This window comes from Dysidea avara, chromosome 13 (genome assembly GCF_963678975.1).
Source record: "Dysidea avara chromosome 13, odDysAvar1.4, whole genome shotgun sequence".
NCBI lineage: Eukaryota > Metazoa > Porifera > Demospongiae > Dictyoceratida > Dysideidae > Dysidea > Dysidea avara.
In genome coordinates this window covers 15,812,777-15,838,134 of record NC_089284.1, presented here as the reverse complement: position 1 = coordinate 15,838,134, position 25,358 = coordinate 15,812,777, and the positions used below count along the sequence as shown (strand labels likewise).

Sequence of the window (25,358 nt, the reverse complement as noted above, 5' to 3'; positions counted from 1 at the left end):
GAAGCGGTGGGTTGGTGATATAACTAGTCTCTGTGCGTAACAAGTGGAGGCGAATCGGCTGCGAGTTGTTGCTGAATGTATGCCTTGGAATGGACATGAAGGCGCTGAATGCATCATACTATTCTCCCAGCGGATTGCCGAGTAAGTTCATGTATAATGCACCTATCAATGTTATGCCCCTACCCCCCAGTACGGGCCATGTGGGGACAAGGTGGGGATTTGACACCCTGCAAGAGCAATAACCCCACTACTGGGGCCTAAGTGTTTGTCTAATCCCCTACCTACCACCTATATTCCCCGAGGTATTCCCCCACTCCATGATAAACGCTGCTTCGCTGGCTACGAGTCAACGTCACATGATTTAACTAAATATTGTTATAAAAATGCTTGTGTCACAAGCCCCACTACTGGGGGTAACTTTGTAGGTGAACCCCTGTATAATCCCCCTATGGATCCCGTACTGGGGGTTACAATTGATAGGCGCATAAGTCATTGTAAACACAAGGGGGTGTCACTCAGGCTCTTGCTGTAGGTCGATCTGCAACCGCGGTCAAACTCTAAGTCAACGGTCAAGGCCACAAAATAGCTCTTACAGTGGGTCAAGGGTCAAGACGATACAGAAGGTTCGAAACCCACAATCGAAAACTATACGTAACTATTATCAAGTTTACGGAATTATACGTAACTCACAAGAAGTAAGGATCTCCAAGAAGATGTTTTAAAGCTCCAACAAGCATTTCACCATAACTATAATGATTTTTCTCTCCCAGCTGCACTAAGAAAATATTATACTAGGTTACAAGCGCAGGTGCGTATAGGAAAATAGAGAAATAAGTAGAGGTCAAAATTTCGACAAGAAATGCTCAAGCCACAGGTCAAAGACGATAAACACTGCAAGTCAAGGGTCAAGGTGAAATTTTCCCCGGTCAAGACTTTGACCGCGGTTGCAGATCTACCTACAGCGTGAGCCAACGTGACACCCCTTACAAACGGATATATAACTACCGTCGTAATTTTAGACAGGAATCCCCCACGCCATAGTAGCTTCCTGGGATTATATATATATATATGCTTTTGTAGGCCAGATCCTTGCAGCTGGCTTGTTCTAGCAGCTGTGTGGGTCAGACCGCGAACAAGTTGAGCTGAACCCTAGTGAGAAAACAGCTAAAAATGAAAGGTTTTTTCTCAACATTTCAACCCACCACGAAGTTGTCAAGAGCAGACAAATGCTTCCATCAACAGTTCAGGAAAGGCTATGAGGCTATATACTTTTATGGCTTCCTCTAATGCATGGTGAAATCTTTGGCTATAAATAATGTGTCAGGCATTTGAATGATTAGCAAGTAAGTCAATACTACAAAACTAATAAGTTAATATTTTTGAGGGCTCAGCTCAATGTGTACACACACAGTATACCATAATTACTTTGCATCAATCGATTGATGTGATGATAATATGTGCAGATCTGAGACAACCATGGACCCTACTATATAGTAACTGGGCAGATATATAGAGTTATGTATACTCTGATATAATTGTTGAGTGTTGTAGTTTGCCAATGGTCAAAGCTAAATTAACCATTTTAGATAGCTTTTTGTGATGTTGAAGGTGTCAGGCAAACTCCAGTTAGGGGCAGGCAATAAAAGATTATTTTTCAAAGCAGGAGAGGAACATGCTTAGGCCCGCAAGGTACAGGCTTTTTCATGTCAATTCCCCTTGTAAAGCCCCACTTACATCCAAGGGGGGTGGTAGGGTAACACATTGGTAGATGCACAATGAGTTTGCATCATAAACCTTGTGTTGAAATTTAGTCTGTCTTGCTTTTTTCAGCTAATGTGCTTATCCCCAAACAATCAGGACTGGAAAAACTACAAATTGTCTTCTACTTTTATCTATCAACTATCCAATCACTGCTAGTTTATTAAAATTTCCTTTGCTGTTGTGTAACTTGTTTACCATTATGCTATAACCATTAGTCCCTCCTATAGTTTATATGTCTCCTAGCAACAAAAATTGTTATGTCAACAATGTAGGTGAGAACCACAAAAGAAGTCAAGTAATATACTCCAAAATTGGTCATCAATTGCTGCAGTATGCTGAATACATCTTGGGAATGGCTATGTTGGATGCTCACTTTAACAATAATCATAATAGTGGAAGTAAGTGTTTGTTGACATGTTAGTCTGACTATATGATTACATGTTTTTAGTTAGCTGTGCCTTACCATACTGTATCCCTTTCTGTATATGCAGGGTGGATACTGATGTTGTGACTGTTGGCGGGTGAGTTTATGGTCAATGGACAAATCACACAAATGGTGAAGAAAAAATAATATGTGGTACCAAGACCCCACTACTATATTATGAACTCTTGGTGGTACTTCATAGCCAAACACTGGTTTCTTGTGCTATTGTAGTCATTTAAAAAAAAAATTTATGGGATCATAATGTAAATGTTTACTATTACAATATATCATGCTATCATTAAAGAGTTTCTATAATTGTGGGTGGGTCTACAAAGTGCTGTGACTGAAAGGTGATGCGCTGATGCTGGCTTTTTAAGTCAACACTGAAGTTTCACAGGCACTGAAGGGCTGGGGCGGGATTAGAGACGTGCATGGGTAATGTAGCAGTATAAATTACTTCAACTGTATCACTACAGCGGGTATGAAACAGCTGGCTATAGCTATGTACGGCCCTGCATGGGCCGGAGTCATGCTGACGAGTCAGTACGTGGAGGCATACCATGGCGAAATTAAAACAAATCAGTGACTGCTCACAAGTAAACCAAGAGTTCACAGCACAGTGTCTATCAAATCAACCAGCTCGCTATGGCTAATGACCTTACCCACTTCCATACTGTTTGGGTTTGGGAATTGAGGCGAGCGCCTCACACCTCGACGTCATGTAGTCTCGCCCTAGACGTCATGGCGGCAAGTTTGAATCTTCAAAGAGCTCAAAAGCGATCTCATAAACTAACAAACAACTTTTAACGAAATTAAATGTACAGATACATTGTGTAAAAAGCCCCTGATGCCGCAGCCTTTTTACAATAAGACTTCATGGTTGAAAGAAAATCGCTTCAATGCATATGGGATGCGATGACGAAGAAAATGAATAAATAATTTCATTAACGCATGGTAAATGGGTGGGCGATGGAACAAACTACTCCAACAATTCGCCTGACTTTTCGTGTGGTAGTTACTCATTATACAAAGGTTACATGTCCCTGGTTTCGAGGTGGAATTTTTTAGTAAGCCTGAGATTTCGCCATGCGGATTTTAAAAGATTGCGTAATCGATCCCTCATGCAAATGACTCACAGTAGAGGTCGCGTGTTTATTATTGTGGGCGCGCACTTCATTACCAGAAATTTAGTACATTTTTTGGTCGTGTGCATTAGTGTAGACAACCTGTGTAAAATATTCATATAATACAATCACTTTTGAATGCGATGTTTTTAAAGCTATGCATATGTTGGAATAAATGTCTAATGATTGAAACCAACACATTCCAAAGGGTTTGAAGCCATTTAGTCCCTAACCACGATATTATCTTGCACTAACCTCAAAATTTGCTTCCACTTAGTACACTTCAAAGCCATACTGTGTATGTAGTGTGTGTCTGTGTCTGCATGGTTTAATCATGGCACATTTATACCTCATAAATTAGAGTGTTAACCACATCAAAGGGATACTCGAAATAACTGTTTGTGTACTTTAACTTTCTCAGTTAAGGAACATTGTGTGAGATATAAACTGTTTGTTTCTTATTTTTTTTCAATTTCTGTTGTAATTTACAAGTACATGTTCCTTTATAGCCTGCAGCTCGTCTATACAAAACCATTCATCTGGAAGCCACAAGTCACCGACTAAACTGATGATTGTTTCTAATGTGCATGCATGTGTGCATGTTATTGCATTTTTAAATTAATTGAGTTGATTGACTATAATGTAGTCTGTATCACAACGCGTACGCCATAAGTGTCTTGTCCTGGAGGAAGCTGGTCTATCACATCATACTTCAGTCGTTTTGCTTTGTTATTATCTCTAGCATAACTAGTCGAGCAATTTTTGATCCAAATTTACACCAGATTTAACCTTAGATGGGTAAATTCTCAAAAAATCTTCTGTGGGGGCATGCCCCCAGACCCCCCTAGACGAGAGCATGCTCTAGGTTTTGCACTGTGTACGTGCATATATGCTCAAAACTCCTTACTTTAAAACAGCACCCATCATAGTCTGCTGATTTTATTACAAGCATTTTCTAGTTCGATGTACGTGATTTTAATATACCCTGAAAAGTAGACTATCTCATTTGGCGCCAGTTTCAGCTAGCTACTATTTTCGTAGTTTACTTGCTGGAGAAAACAGAACACCTATAATTAGTTGGATTGAGCTTTCTAAGTAAGGTCAGTGCTGGATTTGCCTATTAATGACGAAAGACGTAGGCAATACGTCATAGACTGAAGCAGTTTCTAATTTGTTGGAGCACCGCTGGACATTTATGGACGGTCTGGAACCACAAGTAGATGGCTGTATTTAGTGAAGGTTTTAGCCTACGCGTTAATAATAAGGTGAAAATGATTGGTTACATACAGATTCAACCGACTTCGTAGGGTGAGTGAGTTTATTGTATGTTAAACCCATACATTTGGGCCTACCGAACCATAGTCTGTATTGCCACATGTAGACGGACTTCAATCCTACCAAATGGGTCATTTAGCCTCTATTATACACATTTCATTACCTTCATTGCAGAGCGGAAATTGTACACCGCTATTTGAGATGTATTGCCAATCCAACACTGTATGTCAATTTAATTTTTAATCAGTAGGCCCATGACCTCAAATTTCTGGTATTGTTGTGCTTCTTGGCCTCGCGACTCACTACCGTGAGTCTTGATACAATACTGTAGATAACTGGCAAGGCTAAAGACACAATTAACTATGAACTGTTAATGACTGCAACTACCACAAGCAAGTATCAGCACACAAAGATTCCACAGAGTCACCTTTCATTTCAGCTGGTTTACAAAGAAGTTTTCCTTGTAACTCCTTCCACAGTGAAACTAGTTAAAAATCTTAGTATATATTTTAGAACATTTTTTAGGTGTTGAAAAGGTATCTCACAGTTTTTACAAAAAGTGACCGTTCTATTAAAGTAATTGACTGGAATGGCTGCTCTGTTAAAGCTTTTTAATTAGGGAGCATGGCCTCTTAGCTTCTCACCATCTACATTATTTATTCTAACAATGCAGTAACGTAGCTACTGTTGAGGCAACCGAGGAAGTTGCCTCGGTAAAAGATGATCAACAATTCAGGCTGAGTTGTGGTACCTGACCCCAAATTATTGGCGAATTTTCTACTCAAACGTTACTAGACAGCATTACCATACCACACATAATAGAATCTATGGCTGTATTACTAAGCAGGGCCGGAACCCACTGTGGCATAATGTGGACCACTTTTCAGCTACTTGAATTTGTGAAAAGATCAAGATACTCTAATAGAACAGTCATCATAATAGAGCATTCAGCATAAATTATAGCCACTGTTCTCATCACACTGTTGGTCTAAATCATTCACATTTATGTTAATTGTCTAAATTACTTCTCAAAGTTCCAATGAGTCAACTGCATAGTATAATTGAGCTAATTGATCATGCATATCATGCATTAGCAGTTACAATCAAAAATAGCCTCCACATGCCATTTTCAAAGCATGTTTTCAAAAATTTCTTAAAGGGAGCATGCTCCCAGACTCCCTAGCTTGACATGCTTAGCACATGCAGTGGAAAGTAATGATCTCTGACTTAAATATCACATCAGATCAAAGTATAGTGTGCATGACTATGACCTGTGTTGCAGTCCATGATGGCCTGACCACTCAAAATATCTCCGGAGAATCGTGTTGAATCCTTTCTCCACCTTTTCAAACACACTTTAAGTAACAAATTTAAATAGGCTGTAGGACCAGATGTCCTACAGACCTTCCAGCTTAGTTAATGCTACAGTATATCATGCTTCAATTTTTTAATTTATTAAAATTTTTGCTTATTAAGGCTTTACAGTACAGCAAAAGTACTGAGCATCACATATGACGTGTAGAAAATCGCTCAGTGTCTTCAGAAACAGTGTCTTCCATTCAACCAGAGAGTCAACCTGTAAATGCTGTATCACACTAAGTGTTTTTGAATCAGTCTATGTATAAACTCTGCCTTGGTAAAAATTTTTCTGGCTATGCCACTGAACAATACAAGTGTACCACTGTTCAACGCAATTAAGGCTATAGGTAGTTACAGTTTAATACAAACAGTATAATGAATAATAGTATCCATAGAATTTCTAACAGGTAAGCTATTAACTGTGCAGTAAGAATTATTCACATAATGAACCGTCTCAAAGTGTAGGCTTGTTTTCTGGATTGTGTTCTTCCACAACAGTATGTGCCACTATTTTGATTTTATTATACATTTGCATGTGATGTCACAACATCGATATCACGATTGTTTATAATACATATCAACATCATGATGTTCAGAGACAATCACAATCAATATAATCTCCCAGCCCTACACAGTATAATCAATTACTCTCCCTCTTATAGTGACACCTACATTTTTACTAATAAAATCTTTTGTGGAATTATCAGATTTGTTAGTTCTCAAGAGCTTGAATTGCTATTATTATAACAAGCATAATGATACAGTCAACACACACACATGCACACACACACACATACACACACACACACGCACTAGTCACATGTATTATATTATGCATGGATATGGATGTGTCAATCATACATGCACACAAGTAGTAACATAGTCAAACTAACTGTCATGTGCAACAAGAGATTCTTGATAGTGAAAGTAGCCAGGATGTCTCCTTGCTGCACCCTTTCTGTTATTTCTAAATGATGTGTACACAAAAATAAGCATGTATACTACACAGACACACAGAGACCAGACTTGGGGTCAAATACATGAGTATTTGTATTAATTGCAATCAAATACAAATTTTGAGTAATTGTATTTATAGCTTAGAAACTGGATATATTTGCAATTAAATACTTTCCTAATGTATTTAAATACTTACAATTACTTCAAATACTTTTACCAAAATAAGATTGTAAAATTAACTGAATCTTTGATCATAAGTAATGTCATAATTTGAATATCAGGAGTCAGAGCCTCCAACCAAGAAAATGACATTTTCAATGATTTGATAGAGACAGTATCTTCTATTACTATTGTGAAATCACTCCAATGGTCAAAGAATATTTATGCTTACCACAAGAGAAGGATCCCCTTAAGTTTTAGAAACTAAATGATCCCTGTTGACTAAGCTAGCAACTCAATTTTTGTCACGTGTGCCGGCTTTGTATATACGCCCACTTTTCAGTGTAGCACAGAAAATATTTAATCTGAGAGATGCAGACTAACGGATAAAAGATTATAATGTTTATCAATAGCACATAATACACATACATCACCTGTACATACATAGAGCTAGCATGTTGCCTTAGTAGTTATAGTAACAACAAACATAATGATATTGTGTGTGTAGACTAGAAGACAACATGTGTACAGTGTAGTGGTTGAGTCACTAAGTATTTGAAATTGTATTTAAATACTTTAGAAAGTATTTGTATTTAAATACTGTCCTGACAAAAGTATTTGCAATCGTATTTGTATTTGCTAGTATTTGTAATTAAATACTATGCATTGTATTTGACCCCAAATCTGACTGTCACAGACACACACACAGACACACACCTTGCAGGGTTTGCAGTATTGAGATCATCAAGTTGTCGGTATTCATTAGATTTCTTGAAGTATCTGACAAAACAATGAGTTGCTAGTTTGATACCAGCTAAGCAGCATAAGAACAGAGGAAGGACCAACAAAGTTATTGTTATTCCAGGAGCAACAGACTGCAACAAAGTATAGATGTTTATATTAGCAATAACTGACATGATGTTTAGTAGTAGTACATCAAAAAAGTTCAACACCTTGTCTTTGTAAGGTTGAGCCCACATGTGGATCAATGCAATAACCACTAAGACTATCTGAAGACAAAACAACATGTTGTAATAGTTACTGTTACCTACAAATACAATTAACATGATCACTTGACGACATATCAGATAATAAGCAGCAAACCAGCGATACTTGTCCTTGTAGCATCCTTGAAACTGATCCAGTAATGGTTTGATCTTGATGAAGTTAATTTTCCTATTTAACAATGGCTCCAACAATAACAACAATGGTAAACCAATCCCTACAACCAGTTCACAGATCACTGCCACAATACCATATATGGCATGACGACCATGGAAATATTCAATGTGTGGAGATGCATACGTGTATACCTAATTAACACCAGTAAACTTGAGTGGTCTCAGTAACTGTAGTGAAGTGGATGCTAATGATGTGTAAGATAGTAATAGGAGAAGACAGATAACACGAATGATACATCTACTGACAAGTACTGTTATACAAGAAGAACACCATTAAACTTCACCTCATGACCAAGAATATTGTTCTTTATGTAGTAAATGTTGTGATCAGAGTTAGATGATATGTTAACACCATCATTGTTTGGGAAATATAATCTCAGTTCATGTGGTGAAGTGACTATAGGAGATCCGGTACCATTGAGTGAAGTGTAGCTTGCATTACATGGAATAGGTGTAATAGTGCTGTTCACTAATTGAGAATAATTGAATTGGCATGGAACACATAGCAAATCTGTATTTATCTCACAAGATTTTGGAATGTTAAAATATAAGGAGTTACCGACAAGTCCAGCTGAATTGTTTATAAACACAACACTGGAACTATCAGAGAAACTGTAATTAAAACCACTATCACAATTAGAGATTATCATATTTATGTAAATTGCTCCTCCATTGTGTGAAACAAAATTGTTCAGGAACCTAACAGTGGCTTGTTCATCAATCTCAACAACACCACCCTGGTCAAGATACACTGCAGCACCATAATCAGCTGTGTTGTTCTCAAACAATACATTACCTATTAAATGAAGTATACTTGATGACAGGAACATAGAGCTACCAATATTATTGGTGAAGTTTGAATTATTAACTTGTACTTTAAGATTTGAAAAGGGTATTACATAAACGTAAGCTATGCTATAATCAGCAATATTATTATCAAAGGAGGTATTACAAATTTTCACTTCACTCTTATATGATGAAGCAGTAACATGTAATGCTGCACCTTGTCCAGAAGACTTGTTGTCAATAAATTCACAATCTGTTATATGTAGTGAAAGAGATGAAACAACCAACAATGTGACAGCTGGACTGTGATATTTTAAGTTTCCATTTGATTTAAAAATTACATTTGTCATGGATACTTCAATGTCTCCACAACTATACGTTATAATAGCAACAGCCCCAGCACCTGATGATAGTGAGTCTTTAACTGTATTATTAGTAATGTTTACTGTAAGTGAGTTATTATTAGTAATGTTTACTCTAGTAAGGTTGATTGACATATTATCTGATAAAATTGTGATACCAATAATACCAGAAAATGGCACTTCATTATTAGTAAAACTTGAATTGCTTATCATTACCCTCACATCGTCTTCACAAGATTCCCACCAAAGACAAGAACCAAAGTTTTCCCTGAATACAGAAGATTCAACTACAAAAGAACTATTTTTATTTGAATGATAACACACTTTTGCATATCCAGTAAAATAAAAGCCATAATCATTATTGACCACACTGATTCCAATCAGATGAATCTCCTTCAGTACAGATAATTCAGTTGAAAACCGTGCGACATAACTGTTACATGAAAAATTATTATTTTTGATCCAAATAACAAGTGAATGACCACTAATGTCAACAGAAATACCACCAGCTCTATCTGAACGATAAGTAGTGTTGTTATCAAATTTACTGTTAGAAATGTTAATAATCAGATCATCCGAAGTGTTTGAATTTTCTATAACCAAAGCACCATAGTAAAGCAACTCCTTCACTTCATATACAATATTTGACATAAAATTGGTATGGTCTACAGTAAGTATTCCAGTAAAACCTTGTAATTGTATGTAAACTGCTGTTATTCCAGAATACTGAAAGGTACAGTAAAACAGTGAAATATTACTAGTAATATTAAATGTCACTCCTGCAATATTTGTTCCATAAGGATCACCACACCTGTCCCATGTGATCCCCTCAATGACCACATTATCACATGACTCACAGTACACACCCCCACTATTGTTACACATGATGGTAGCACCATTACCAGTTACTGTGATGTTGTTTAGATCACCTGATCCCATTTTGATGTTATCTTCTAGTGTAACTGATTCTGATGTAATGTTGATTACAGTGTTACTGGTCATATAGAATAAAGCAGTGGATAGTGAAGAACACACACATTCTCCATCAACACAACATGTAGTATTGTCACTACCACAAGTAGTGTTGATGGTGATCACTTCACTATAGGCAGGTTTACTGGTGAGCAAGGTGATCAAACTAATCCACAGCAGGATCACGATCATCATTCTGCACACATATAAATGATTACTTACAGTACGACATTATTCGTAATTGAGTTTGTACATTAATTACAAGTATATACAGTAGCACCTATCCAGGCAACTTGTAGTGTGTCATGCTGGTAACCATACCAGCACATGTGTGTGTGTGTCTTGTGTGTGTGTGTGTGTGTGTGTATCAGGAAGAAACACAATAATCACATGTGCATAACTAGCTATGTAGCCCTGTGATTCCTCTCCAAGTTGACCATTTTTACACTGGAACTGCCCACCAGTTAGAGCAAGGAACACACTAAATACAAGCAAAATCACCCTGGTAATTCTTCAGATATAAGTATGTGATCAAAGTTTTGTTCATTTTTGAAAAACCCTAGAGTTTTCTTCTCCTTTCCATACTTGGAAAAAATTGCTAATACATATAAACTTGATCACCTTACAATCTGGTGTGCATAAAGTGTGCATAAAGGTTAACTTGTATATAAAGTTTGGTTCAGATTCAATAAACGTTCATAGAATTATTTATTTCTGTAAAAAATATATATTTTTTCATGGCTATACGTATATAGCAGAGTGGATTACTACAAAAATGGGCATTTTGTGCACTTTGTGATACAATTAACTCAAATAGTACTCCTAATGACATTTATTTGGCAACTCGTACAGTTGTTTTCACATTGAAAATTCATTATTTTTGTCTTTATCTCCCTGAGGCATTATTTTACACTGTTAAACCATGCTTTCAACTTAAAGGTGTTGTTCTAAGATCTAAGAAGCAATATGACTTTAGTTCAAAGTGAATAGCTTGCTCCACTGCAAAGTTATGTTACTCATAAAATTTGCTTTGTCCTTGGGGTATAAATTACTATTCGTAGAATTTCATGGCTAAATATAACTTTGGTAATGAAATCACCTATTGACTTCAAATAAAAAATCAGGGTAATTCTTTCAGCAAGACCTTTAACTTGAAACCATTTTTTAATAGTGTGAAATAAATGCCTCAGGGAGATAAAGACAATAATGATGAATCTTCAATACAAAAATGGCTGCAAAAGTCACCAAAGGTCAAAACTGCAACGGCACTATATCAATAAATAAATGTAACAACAAGTACAATTTATGTGGAAAGTTCCATAATTGTATCACATACAATGCAACATTCGCACTATGCCATATGGCTTGAGTAGGCATCAAATTGCACACACACTAGTGTTGTTCCAGTTTTCAGTACTGGAACTAAAAGTAATTCCAGTACCAGCAATTTTATTTTAGTTCCAGTTCTAGAACTGGAACTGGAACAATAATTTTACTTTTCTCAATACTGGAACTGGAACTAGAACAATAATTAATTTTCCTAAATCATAGTACTGGAACTAGAACTGGAACTAAAATGAAAATTTATCAAGTACTGGAACTAATACTGGAACTGAAATTGGTCATAATCATTTAGTTATTATCAATAAAAATAGCAAATACAATGCTCATTACACGACTACAGTTGGTGTGCTGATAAAAGCAAGAACTGATAAGTATTCAATGATGCAAAAGGTTATATAGCTAGAAACACTGGGCTGAACTGGAGGACTAGACAACTGGACTCTTGCCTTATATAAATATTCAGGCTTGGAGAAACCATTACATTTTTAGAGTTAATTCTTTCTTGATTCTGAGGACAATTTAGGCTTTGAACTTCCATGCTTTTGAGATATTGAACTTGCTATAAAAGAAATGATATTGTTACACATGTGTAGAATATGCAAATGAACTTATCAACTTTGCCCACCTGCACTGCTTGTTCATTTTTCTAGGGTTGTTTACAAAGAACAACTTGTGTTAATTCTTTGAGCAGGAATTGTTTGCTAGTCAATCTTGAAACACGTGCAAAATAGCTGTTAAAAATTGAAGTATTAATACTTCCATTTACAGTTAAACTCTTAGCTGTGTGTGTACGTCCACCATCTTCCTTGTTTTCAACATTTAATATACAGTAGTGACATGCACGATGCATCCTCTAACACAAGCTCTGGGCATTTGAGTAAGACAAATTAAGTAGCTGTCGATCTTGCTTTTCCATATACAAGCTGTAAGTTGACAGGTCCACCTACATGTATAATCTAAATTTAGTGCCACTGTGGAAAAAATACTGTAGTTACAACCAGTTTCCTAAATACTTGCAATAAAAAGAAAGGAACTTTTCTAGTCCATGGTCTATCTACTAGTCCTAGTCCAGTCCATGGCTTGTCCACTGGTTCAGTCCACGTGGTCTGTCCACTGGTCTAGTCCACCAGTGATTGTATACACCCAATGCAACACTGATTCAGAAGTGAAACCAATAATTCTCACTACCTAGGGTGTTTCTGTCATTCCGAAATGTGCTAGTTTAATGTTTGATAATTAACTTCAAATCATCCCTCATAATCAAAGCCTTGGAGCATCAATGTCTTGCATGTATAGTGAGTTTTGTAGTAGTTGCTCTGCCTAGATACATAACACAATCAAATCAAAACCCATAGTTTAGTGCACACTGTGCATTGTTTTAGAAATGGAGCACTAAACTAATTATGCAGAACTAAAAACAGAATTGTAATCTTAAAGGTTTTAGTTCTAGAACTAGAACTGGAACTGTAATTCTAAATGCTATGGTTCCAGAACTGGAACTGGAACTGTAATTCTAAAGGTTATGGTTCCAGAACTGGAACTGTAATTCTAACAATTGTAGTTCTAGAACTGGAACCAAAACTGTAATTCCAAAAGTTTATGATTCTAGAACTGGAACTGAAATAACAAGCTGGTACTGGAACAAAACTAACACAAACGCATGCATGCACGCACTCACACTCACACACACACACACACACACACACACACACACACACACACACACACACACCACATATGCATAGTAATAACTTGAAAATTGGTGTGTAAGCACCGTGCTTTTCTGTGTGATGTGATGTGATGTCAAAGCTCACTAACTGTGAGAAGTCATGTGATACAATGGACAGCTGTGCATGAATGAGTATACTGGGAGCAGAGAGTTGCAAAGAAGTTGCAGATTAACTCAACCAGAACTTTATAGAGCTGAAGTCTATGTATATATAAGCTTTTTGATTTATATCGTTGAACAATAAATTGTTCAATACACTGTGTGTGTTCTGGAGGTTCACATGACTCAACCAGGGACCTGCATGGGCTTCAAGGAAGAAATTCTACTGGGTTCCTACAACTTTAGAAGTCTATCAAGATCCTGATAAGTAGATTGCATTGTAGAGAAGCTATGGATGTCTGTATAGTCTGCAAGAAGGAAGTTACGGATGAAGACAAGGCTATGGCATGTGACCTTTGTGACAAAAGGGAACATGTGTGGGTTGTTTAAAGCGTAATGATAAGCTGAGTGATGAACTGTATAAGGCACTGGTTGGGTGTCGTTCTAAGAGTGTTGTATGTATGTTCACCTTGTCGAACGAAGAGCACAATTACAAGTCGGTTGCATGTTTCAGAGCTCAAATGTTCACATCAACAAGAATTGAGACACAAAGAGTGGCTGGTCAGTGTGCTACGTGTTGATGAGCTCAATGCACTAGTACACGAGCTACATGAAGAGAAGAGAGCACTTAATACCAGTCTGAAAGGTGAGATAAAGGCCCTCATTTAAAAACTAGTGTCACTGCATCGAAGGGTCAAGACACCTGCTGAGATTGCAAAATAATTAGAACAGACTGAAGGTACAAGTGTAGTACCATAGGAGATACCCACCATAGTGATGGTAGAGGTTCTAGCAGTGATACATATGCAGTTCATCTCAACAGAGTGCTCAACTACCTGGTAGACAGAACAGGAAGTGTGACCCTCATATATGCATTCTCCTAGGTTTTGTTTCTTACTAGCAGAGTTGACAAAATCAGCAGCAAACAAGGTGACAATGACTTTGAGATAATGCTGTTAAATTTTACTGAAACAACCAATGATGAACATGCTTGGTGGATTTCATGGTTTCTAACTGGTCCTGCCAAAGCGACTTGGCAATGTACCATCAAGGAAGGGGACAAGGCTTTCTTGGTCAAAGATAGTGGAGATCTATCATGGATAGTACAGTGTTCATCTTGACCCAAGCACAGCTTATCAGAGGTGACAAGAGCTTCAATATAGTCAATTTGGGTCAGTCCAAGGTCTGCTGGATGCAATGCGCAATTAGCAGCGATTGGTGCCTCGTAAGTCTAACTGATGAGACCCTGGAATCTATTTTGTAGAATAAGGTTCCACTGGAACTCAAGAAAGAATTGGGAGACATTCCTGATGGTTCTGTGCTACAGAGACTGTTGTGTGCAAAGATGTGAAAATTTGTAGTATGTATCTCACTAGGAGTAAATGTAACTGTAGTGTGTGGGTAGAGGTAACAAGAGCACCATATCACCCTTCAGCTACGAAACTTTTCTCCATTCTGCATACGATTAGCTTTGCCAAACTGCCTATACCTATGAAAGTTTTCCTCTGAATCTATGAAAGATTTCTACCTTGAAAATTTTTTACATATATACGTTGGGCTATTTGTAGTCGGTGGTTGTTCATTTGTTATACCATACCTGACATTCTTCTTATCTTCAGCCACTTGATGATGCCATATTTGCCAGGTTTTCATTCCCACCATAACAGGTCACTCATGACTAGCTTTTCTCTCATTGGGGTGGGTGGTCCTGAACAATCTTCCATCTATGGTGGTAAGTTTGTGCAATATCTGTGAGCTTCTGTGAAACTTCATTCTAGAATTCTTCTGCTGATCAACTAAACAGGAAATCTTTGATTTGAAGGTCAAAGGCTGAAGTCTGTTTTTGTCAATATGTGAGAATTTTGAGCCATCTCACTGACTTTGCTTTGGTTAAGGGGACCTCTAGTGCTCTTCGTTTGCAAGAGCACAGATTCACTTTGCAGCTTAAGTCAGTTTTCCAGGATGCTCTTGCCGTATGCTATGGTTGGTTAGAGCACTATCACTTTGTGCTTATGGATCTCCTTTTTCTGTGGACCACGAGCTCTCTTATCCGAAAGGTGGTCTAAGACACAATAATATTAGGGGCCTGACTATTTCTATGTTGACTGCAGTTTGTTCTCAGGATGTTTGCTGAACCAGATTCCTTGCTTTATGTCTAGAACTGTGAAGAATAGCTATGTAATGTACTAGGTAGAACATGTGCGTATTGCATGCTTGTAGCTAATCTAGTGTGTATCACGTGCAGTATTAGTACAGTGCATGTATCAGTCGTGAACGTGGTGATCCTGCCAAGTCACTTCTTGTAGAACCCCAGTAGTACCTCCTACTCGAAGCCCAGGTGGCCGCAGCCGAGCCTCCGGTTGACACACAAAGTATATTATTTAATATTAGCAATCTTAATAAAATAATATAACTGAGTTCATTATCTATGATCCTAAGAAAAAGCAAACTGTCACTGAATAGAGTCGAGCTACAACTCCTGTTGGCCCTCTGCTCGACTGACTCTTCCAAACACCTCACGTGAGCCTATCGACTGTCCATCACGTGACCTCTTACAACTTTCCCCTCCTTTAAAAGATTGCCCATCATGGCGATCTTCTATCAGTCTTGCTGGTCTTCTAACTGTCCGTCCTGATCTTGTTCTATAATCAATAGCACTGTCCTGCACATCAACTTGAGCATCTTGAGCAGACTTAGATTGGCGAGGTTTAGGTTTTCTTACAGTTCTTCTTTTTCTGAGTTTACCAGATTGGCCTAACCATGGTCTTGCTTTAGCCATTTGTACACTACATTTAGAAAGCCTTTGTCTAGACACAATCATCGTCTCACCATCTTCATCTCCCTTTACCTGTATGACAGCATTCGTATTAGTCAGTGACACAATTACAAAAGGTCCCTGAAACTGTTTGTCAAGTTTGAACTTTGGTTGTACCTTAAGCATTACCAAATCTCCAACCTTGAGATCACTGCCCTTTGCCTTCTTATCATAGTATTTCTTCTGTTGCTTTTGAGAAGTTTCCAGATTCTGTTTAGCAAGTGATCGGGCATACTTAAGCTCTTTTTCCAAAGCAACACCGTAATCTGTTTCTACCACAGGGAACTTAGTCACAGGTACATGAAAATTCATTGCTGTTGGGAGATTAGGCTCTCTGCCATACACCAAGTAGAATGGTGTTTCACCAGTTGATTGGTGTGGAGTACTCCTATAAGCAAACAAGACAGCTCCAAGCACTTTATCCCAATTACGGCCTCTTCTGGTCACTACTTTAGCCAACATTTGTTTTAAAGTTCTATTAAAACGTTCTACAAGACCGTTTGTTTGAGGGTGTCCACCAGAAGTAGGCAATTGAGTAATTCCCATTAAGTGAGCTGTTTCCTGCAACACATCTGATAGAAACTCTGGTGCCCTGTCATGTATAATTCTGTTGGGAACTCCATGCCGCCAAATCAGATCTATTAAACATTGAGCCACAGTCTCTGCTTTGTGATCAGACACAGCGTACACTTCAGGCCATTTAGTTAAATAGTCCTGAAAAACTAAAGCATATCTCTTCCCACTTTCACTTAAATCAAGCTCAACAAAATCCATACCAAGGCATTCAAATGGGCCTCCCACAGGAACACTAACTAGGAGTGGCTTACCCACAAAACTGCAACCCTGTACAGAAGCACAACTCACACAAGATTCACACTTTTTCAACACATCAGCATTCATACCTCTCCAGTAAAAGTAGCGTCCAATTCTCTTGCTCATTCTCTTCACAGAGAAATGACCTGCGAAGCTTCCATCGTGATGTTCATCCACAATCTTCTGGTGTAAGTGAGCTGGAACTACCAGTCGACGCTTGGCTGGAAATTCTCCTCCTTCATAGTAAAGAATTCCATCAACTAGAATAAAACCCTTCTTAGCTTGACCCACTACGTGTCTGGCAGCTTGTACATTATCAGGTAAGGACCTATCCTCTAAATAATTCATGAGCTGTACCAATTCCTGATCCTGTCTCTGTTCCTGACGAACAAGTTGTAACAGTGACTCATCACTCTCAGAAATCTGCAATACTGCGACCTCAGTAGCTGGTAGAGGAGCTCTGGAAAGACAATCAGCCACAACATTTGCTGATCCTGGTTTATATTCAATTTTCATCTTGGGCAAAAATCTAGATATTCTCAAGTACCATCTTGCGAGTAACCCTTTAGACTGGTTCTTCAAATGGGCAAGAAATGCACTGACCAGTGACTTGTGGTCAGTATACACAGTAAAGTCGTTACCCAACAGGCAAACCTCAAAATGCTCCACTGCATAAACAAGTGCAGCCACTTCTAGCTCAGTAGGGGCATAACTGGATTCAGCTACGTTAGTTTGTCTACTAGCATAGGCAATTGGATATCTTCTACCATCATCACTTTCTTGTTCTAATAAGGCTCCAAATCCTTTACCGCAAGCATCAGTCCACAAAAAGAAAGGTTTGTCTAAGTCAGGTGGATGTAAGAGGGGTGCTGAAACTAGCATCCTCTTGACTTCTTGGAAAGCTGACTCACACTGACTATCCCACACAAACGGTACTGTTGACCCTGTCTCCTTATCTTTCCTTGTCAATGCAGTGAGTGGTCTAGCTACCACGGCAAGGTTTGATAGATGGCGTCGATAAAAGTTCACCAATCCAAGAAAGCTCTTCACTTCTTTACAACAGGTTGGTGTAGAAAACTCTTTCACAGCTCTCACCTTACTATCATTTGGTCTTACTCCTTGTGGTGATAGGGTATGGCCCAGATATTTGATCTCTGATTGTGCAAATGCACACTTCTGAGGTTTCAGTCGTAAGCCTGCTTCCTGTAACCGATGTAACACTTTCTCAACATGAACAAGATGTTCCTCAAATGATTGGGACACTATTAGAAGGTCATCAAGGTATACAAAAACAAAACTCCAGTCACGACCACTAAATAACTTATTCATTAACCTTTGAAAGGTTGCTGGAGCATTAGTCAAACCAAATGGCATCCTTCTGTATTGGAATAATCCCAAGTGACAAGTAAACGCAGTCTTATCTCTAGAATCAGGTGCCATCTTAATCTGGTGATATCCCTTCATTAGATCTAGTGTGGTAAAGATCTTTCCTTTACATCTACCAACAGCATCAATTAGGTCGTCAATTCTAGGGATCGGATATTGATCAGGTATTGTCTTCTTGTTAATTCCACGATAATCAACACAAACTCTTAGGGAACCATCCTTTTTCCTGACTAAAACCAATCCTGAAGCAAAAGAGCTTCCTGAGGATTCAATACAACCTGTATCTAGTAAATGTTGTAACTCACTCTCAAGTTCATTGCGTAGAGCATATGGCAGTCTTCTTGGTGGAGACTTAACTGGTGTAGTGTCGCTCATGTCTATGGAGTGCTCTACCAAATCAGTTTCTCCAAGTTCCTTGTCTGTTAAAGCGAACACATCAAGCTTCTTCTTCATCAAATTAATAATGGCTACTCTCTGGTCAGGTGTACAGTTTCTGCCAACAGTTAATTGTGTCTTAAGGAGATTCTCACGGTCACCATTACCCATGTTCACTACGGCAACAGTTCCAAAGGATTCATCTTTCCAAACATTGTCATCCATCTCAACTACAGAAACAGTATCAATAACTCCAATGACAGTACCTTTGGTGAGTACAACTGGCTCCACACCCCAATTAGTTACTGGAATGTTAAAATCACTCTCTCCAGTCCAGTATCCTTCCATAAAGTCACAGCAATCACTGGCCAATACAGACTCATCAGGAGTCACTACTCCTACTTGGCTGCTTACATCTTCATCATCATTGGCACTCAGCTCTACACGAGCTACTCTAGTCTGTTGTGGTCCTAATCTCAGGGTTTGAGATAAAACAACTTGTCTTACCACTGCTGACTCTGCGTGACTGCTTGACATCACTGGCTGTCCGACGCTGTCAATTATCTTGTAGCCCAAATCCTCCATGGCATTAGTACCAAGGATCAAACAACAGTTCTGCAGTTCGCCCCTCCAAATAGGCTTTGAAGAGTCTAGAATATAGCAGGGTACACATTTAGAAACATTAGTACCTTCAATTGTGACCTGTAAGGCCACAATACCCTTAGCACCCAGTGATTCACCACCAGCACCCAAAGGTTGTCCATCTAGTTTGAAATTTCTTTCTCTACACTGTTCTATGGACCAGTTACTCTTCTGCTTAATGTGAGGTAGTAACTGCTGTCGAGCCAAAGAAACTTGTGCACCACTGTCTAAAAGAGCTCTTGTCTTAATTCCGTCAACCACAATGTCTACCTTATAAGTTGGGCCTTTCAGTGCCACTTGTAATGCTACTGCTTGAGTATCAGATTCAGATAATATTGTACGCATCCACATTTCATCATCCTGATCTACTCTGGACTCAGATTCTTCCTCAGTCTCCGGACTATCAACGTCAACCCTTAAGGATGATTTGGTTTTAGACTCTGTACAGTTCCTGGCTATGTGCCCTGTTTTCTGACACTTAAAGCACTTGACACCCTTCATGAACATCTCTACTTGGTTCTTAGGCTTTGTTGGAGTACTATTGCTACTATTCTTGTCTTGAGAGACCTTGCCAAACTTGTTGTAGACAGTTTCACTCTGCCTTTCCTTCTTTGGAATTCTCTCACCTGAACCACCCCGTCTAGCTCTCTCTTGAATAACTATCTCGGCACGCAGCAGTCTCTGTAGAAGTTCTTGTACAGAACCAGCAGGAATCTCTCCCAACTCTTTTTGGAGCTCTAGTGGAACCTTATTCCACAAAATAGATTCCAGGGTTTCATCATTTAACTTACGAGGTGCCATGCGCTGGTAATCACGCATTGCGTCCAGCAGACCTTGAGCTGACCCAAACTGACTGTACTGTAGATCCTGGCATCTCTGATAGGCCGTGCGTGGGTCGAGGTGAACACCATACTGTCCACGATAGATCTCCACTATCTTTGACCATGAAGCCTTGTCGCGTTCCTTCACAGTATGTTGCCATGTCGCCTTCGCAGGACCAGTCAAAAACCATGAGAACCAACGGGCACGTTGCTGGTTACTCCACCCACAGTCGTTGGTTGCTTCAGTAAAGTCTAACAGCCATATCTCAAAATCATCGTCACCCCGTTTGCCACTAAACTTGTCTATTCTGCTAGTAAGAGAACGAAATCCCGGTGGATGAGGGTCACACTTTCTGCTCTGTCTATTCGGCAGATGACCTCTCTGATTGCTACCACTAGCATAGGAGGCATCACTGCTAGAATCACTGCCATCACTGTCGTGGCTACCTTCTGTCTGGGTCACTGGTAAACTTGTATCTTCAGTGGGTTTTTCTGACCTTACGACCTTGTCCACAACTGGTTGTAATTCTGCACCTGCAATTTCAGCAGACGATTTGCCCTTTCCCCGAAATGACACCATTTGTTTAGTGAGGACCTGTATCTCGCCTTCCAGACTTGTCTGTCTGGTAATGAGATCTTTCTTCTCATCACGTAGCTCCATAACTAGAGCATTAAGTTCGTCGACACGTTGCGCGCTGGCCAGCCGCTCTTCGTGTCTAGCATCTTGCGTACGTGCAAGCTCAAACTCTGACATATGCAAACGATTTGTAATCGTGCCCTTTGCTCGACAAGGGGTGCAAACATACAACACTGATTTAGACCGACACCCAACCAATGCATCATACAATTCATCGGTCAGCTTATCACTACGTTTTAAACAACCTACATGTTCCCACTTGTCGCAAAGGTCACACGCTATGGCCTTCTCTTCCTCCGTAACCTCTCTCTTACAGGATACGCAGGCGTCCATAGCTCCTTCACGTTCCTGTCTGCTTCTTCAGGATCTCGGTAGGACCTCCAAAGTTGTAGAACCCCAGTAGTACCTCCTACTCGAAGCCCAGGTGGCCGCAGCCGAGCCTCCGGTTGACACACAAAGTATATTATTTAATATTAGCAATCTTAATAAAATAATATAACTGAGTTCATTATCTATGATCCTAAGAAAAAGCAAACTGTCACTGAATAGAGTCGAGCTACAACTCCTGTTGGCCCTCTGCTCGACTGACTCTTCCAAACACCTCACGTGAGCCTATCGACTGTCCATCACGTGACCTCTTACAACTACTTTAGAACCTGAACTATTATGCCTCTATGACAACTCAGCTACTAGAGGTCTGGCTCATGACTGAAGCTATACTATCTACAAGCATAAGAAAAATTAGGAATGTTAAACTAGAGTAGAATCCATAATTGAAATGCACAGTAGGGATATTCACTTCCTTTTGTGTTACAGTAATTGGCTGTCATAATATACCAACTCAAGCTTGTTTCAGCACTTTTTATTGGTGCGCTATATTCTTGTTGATCCCTACTCTAGTTTAAAATTCCTAATTTTTTCTTATACTTGTTTCTGTTTTTTTTATAGAACTGGTAATCAATCTATGTAACTAGTATTCATAAAGATTTGATGTAGTTATGGGAGTCAATCAAAGAAGATGTTATCAATTTTTTGTTGAACATAAACTGTAATTTTGCACAAAGATTGGTGTACTGGTATTCTACAACAATTGATTTAATTGATTGATTTATATGTCTTATATGGTTTAAGGCAAGTGTACAGGAAACAAATAAGCGACCTAGATGCAGAGGTACCAAGCTTTAAAGCAGCTGGAGCCCTGGAAAGGCAGACACACACACATCAATTATTACATTAAATTAATTAGATCTGACAGATCCCACAGAACTGAGGAGCAAGCACTGAAACTTCTGTCTAATAGAACAGTCAGCAGACAACAACCTTCGATTATACAGCTAGTGGAGCAGCGTATATTGAAGGAAGGTTTCTACATTGTTAGGAGGAAGTTGGTGCACTTAAGACGGCATGAAACAGAAGCATTTTACAACGAACATCGTGGTAAGAGTTGTGTTCACCCCAGTTTTAATGCACTGAGCCCCTACTCTGCCCCCCAGTATGGATAGGGTGGGCAGATTTGACAATTCCATTAAGCAAATTCCCCACTAGAAGTCCGCAGGTGGAATGCTGCCGCTACCAGTAAATTAATATGAAACAATCGCTATTAGGTACAAATTTCCTCGCATGCGCTGCAGTGCCCACACCAGGGGGGTATATTTTGTTAGTACCCTCCTCCCGTAGTTTAGCTTGTACTGGGGGTTATGAATGATGGTATATTACCTATAATATTGTTGAGATCTGTGTACATGCATAAGGGCATTCATCATGAACTCAAGGAGGTTAGTCATGGGCAGCCATCCATCTTATGATACAAAAAAATGTTTTACACTAATTGAGGGGTCACCAACAACCTGGGACTCGTAGACTATCTAGATCTGACAATCCAATTAGAATTTTTTTAAATACTTAGAAATCTGATTAGAAAGACGGAAGGGACACAATGCAGTGATAGAAATAACAGCTTAACAACTGCTAACCTTTTCAGCATAAAACCTATGGACAAGTAGAGGTGTACTGATAATCAGATCGGCTAAAAAATTACCATATCGGTATCGGTACAGAACAGTAGGAGGACCGATATCGCTACCGATATTTATACAGTAGCAATAGTTTGTACATAAATGAATTATATATTGGTTTTCTACGTTATCCGTGTGGCTGTTTAGTGCCAGTGGCTTATTGTTCACCCTACGAACAAGCGTTACGTTGTTAGAAGCCATATTAACATACGTGGTTCTAGAGTTTGTTGCTGAAAAGCTTATCGCAGAAGCAGTTGTACCTTTGTAATAAAAGAAAAGTTACAGGATAACCAAGAAAACCTGCTGTACCAGCCTTTGCACAAGCCAATAAAATACAGAATAATGCAGAAATATCCGTTTAAGGCTTCATGGGAGTATACATAAGGCCTACAATTGTAAATTGCTTGTTTCCTGTCCTAGTCAGGCAAAAAATACCATGCGGGCGGTTATTATTAATTATATTGTTAAAATCTATTATTTAATATCAAGGATATTAAAGGGAAGCCATGAACTCCGAATTGCCTTTTCTCTCAGATTTAGCAGAGATGTAAGATTTATAATAAAATAATAATAATTTGTTGTGATTTCACTGGGATTCATCAAGATTCAAATCTCATAGAAGGTTAGATTCAAAGCGTTGCAGACTCCTCATTTTCTCTGAGCATGCATGTAGCCACCAAATCTTGAAGGCTTTTATCTAGTAGAGTTTGCTGGCTGGGTGTATCATGCTCGTGGTAATAACACTAATTTAGCCATCAACTGCAACAGTACGAATTTTCCATATGTTCCACACATGTAATAACAGACTGTCAGATGAGTGGGACTCATATAGCTGTTCATTGATGTATCTCGTTCACCAATGGCTACTTGAAGAGATCTGCTGTTTTGTAATTCTAGAATGGATTCAAACTACGTAGTTATCCATGCTTTTTGGTACCAAACAACATCAGAAACTCACTACCTTTCCAATAATACACCATGTGCTCACACTAGTACTTATAAACGAAAATAATTAGATCACGTCACTATCCAATGCAATAATGAATTTGTATGTGGCTCTAAAATTACCATGCGGGAAGGTGACAGGAAACAAGGAATCTACAATATTGGTGGCCTAAAATGTTTGTGGGTACCTAATTGTCTAGATTGCACAAATCCACAGGCATAGAGTGAGCAATGAATATATGCACATGTGGTTGTAGAGTGGGTAATGTACTAGCCTTAGATGTGATGAACTTCATTGCTGAGTACAAGGTGAGTGACTGTTCCTGCTATAGAATGGTTATTGTTCTTGAGGATTTAGTCAGTCAAATATATATACAAATATTGTAGAAAGTACATTTGGGCTGTAACCAACTAACAGTGGAACCTCTATAGACACTGTGGAACCAACTGAAAATTTTATTGTTGCTCGAAGGTTGTCCTTTTCAGAGATAAAATTGTATTGATAGAGGTCTATATGGATCTTAAAAACTGTTCTTTATATTGTTACAGTGTCCTTGCGCTGCAGAGCAGGGGGGGTCAAAGGGGGCTCTTGATCCCCTCCAAAAATTTTTAGTATACCAAGATCGAGTTACTCTAATAGAGCAATCACTCTAATAAAGCAGTCACAGTATTAGGGCAGTGTGTAACAAGCTATGTAAGGATTTTTATGTACTTTATCAGCTATAAATGCGTAGTTGGTGAGGTATACAGCTATTGTCATCTTTTTTTTTGGTCTCACCTTACCAAACCAGCCAATGTAGTGCCTCAGTTTCATTTTGACCCCCCCTTTCCATAAGTCTGGATCCGCCCCTGCTGCAGAGGGCCCAAGAGAGGTTCTATGAATACTAAATGCAATCTATACAAGAATTATTTTTACAATGAAATTTCAACTACTATAGGTACCCAACTCTGAAGCTGATACAGTAGACAGTCATCAGGTAGTACCATTGCTGGCAAGAAATCTCCAGTTTGAAGGGAAAACACTTAAAAACTTTGACATTAGATTAAATTTATAATTCTCAATGTATTTATATGTTTATTAAAATGTGATAATTATGATAATACTATCAGATGGACATAATATATCACCTATCATAAATAAAATAACAAGTTTGCTTATTGAGATAATAGTAAATCTTTGTAATCTATTGTAAACCACAGTCAGATGGAAAACATGTGGAAAGGTCTGGTATCAAACAATTGCAAGTTGGAAAAGTGATAAAATTTCTGGCTTAACAACCACTATTTGACTTTATATGCAAAATTGTGTTTTCAAAATGAAGAGTCCTATATTGTCACATCATTTTCAAGGTATTATCATTTATCGAGCTATGACAC

The 25,358-nt window shown here is 38.6% G+C and overlaps 1 protein-coding gene across 3 annotated transcripts in view; it reads left to right on the top strand.

Moving 5' to 3' along the window:
* The window catches only part of LOC136242818 (protein FAM91A1-like), a 49,569-nt gene extending 24,487 nt beyond the window's left edge, over window positions 1-25,082 (top strand). Inside the window, exons 6-7 of one of the 3 annotated variants that reach the window (XM_066034308.1) lie at window positions 2,034-2,159; window positions 2,253-2,486. In XM_066034308.1, coding sequence (XP_065890380.1) covers window positions 2,034-2,060 — 27 coding nt within the window. In that variant the 3' untranslated portion in view covers window positions 2,061-2,159; window positions 2,253-2,486. Of the gene's footprint in view, window positions 1-2,033; window positions 2,487-24,919 lie in introns of those variants that run through there. The other 2 variants (XM_066034304.1, XM_066034309.1) reach the window with 2 other exon arrangements.
* The last annotated feature ends 276 nt before the right edge of the window (window positions 25,083-25,358 follow it).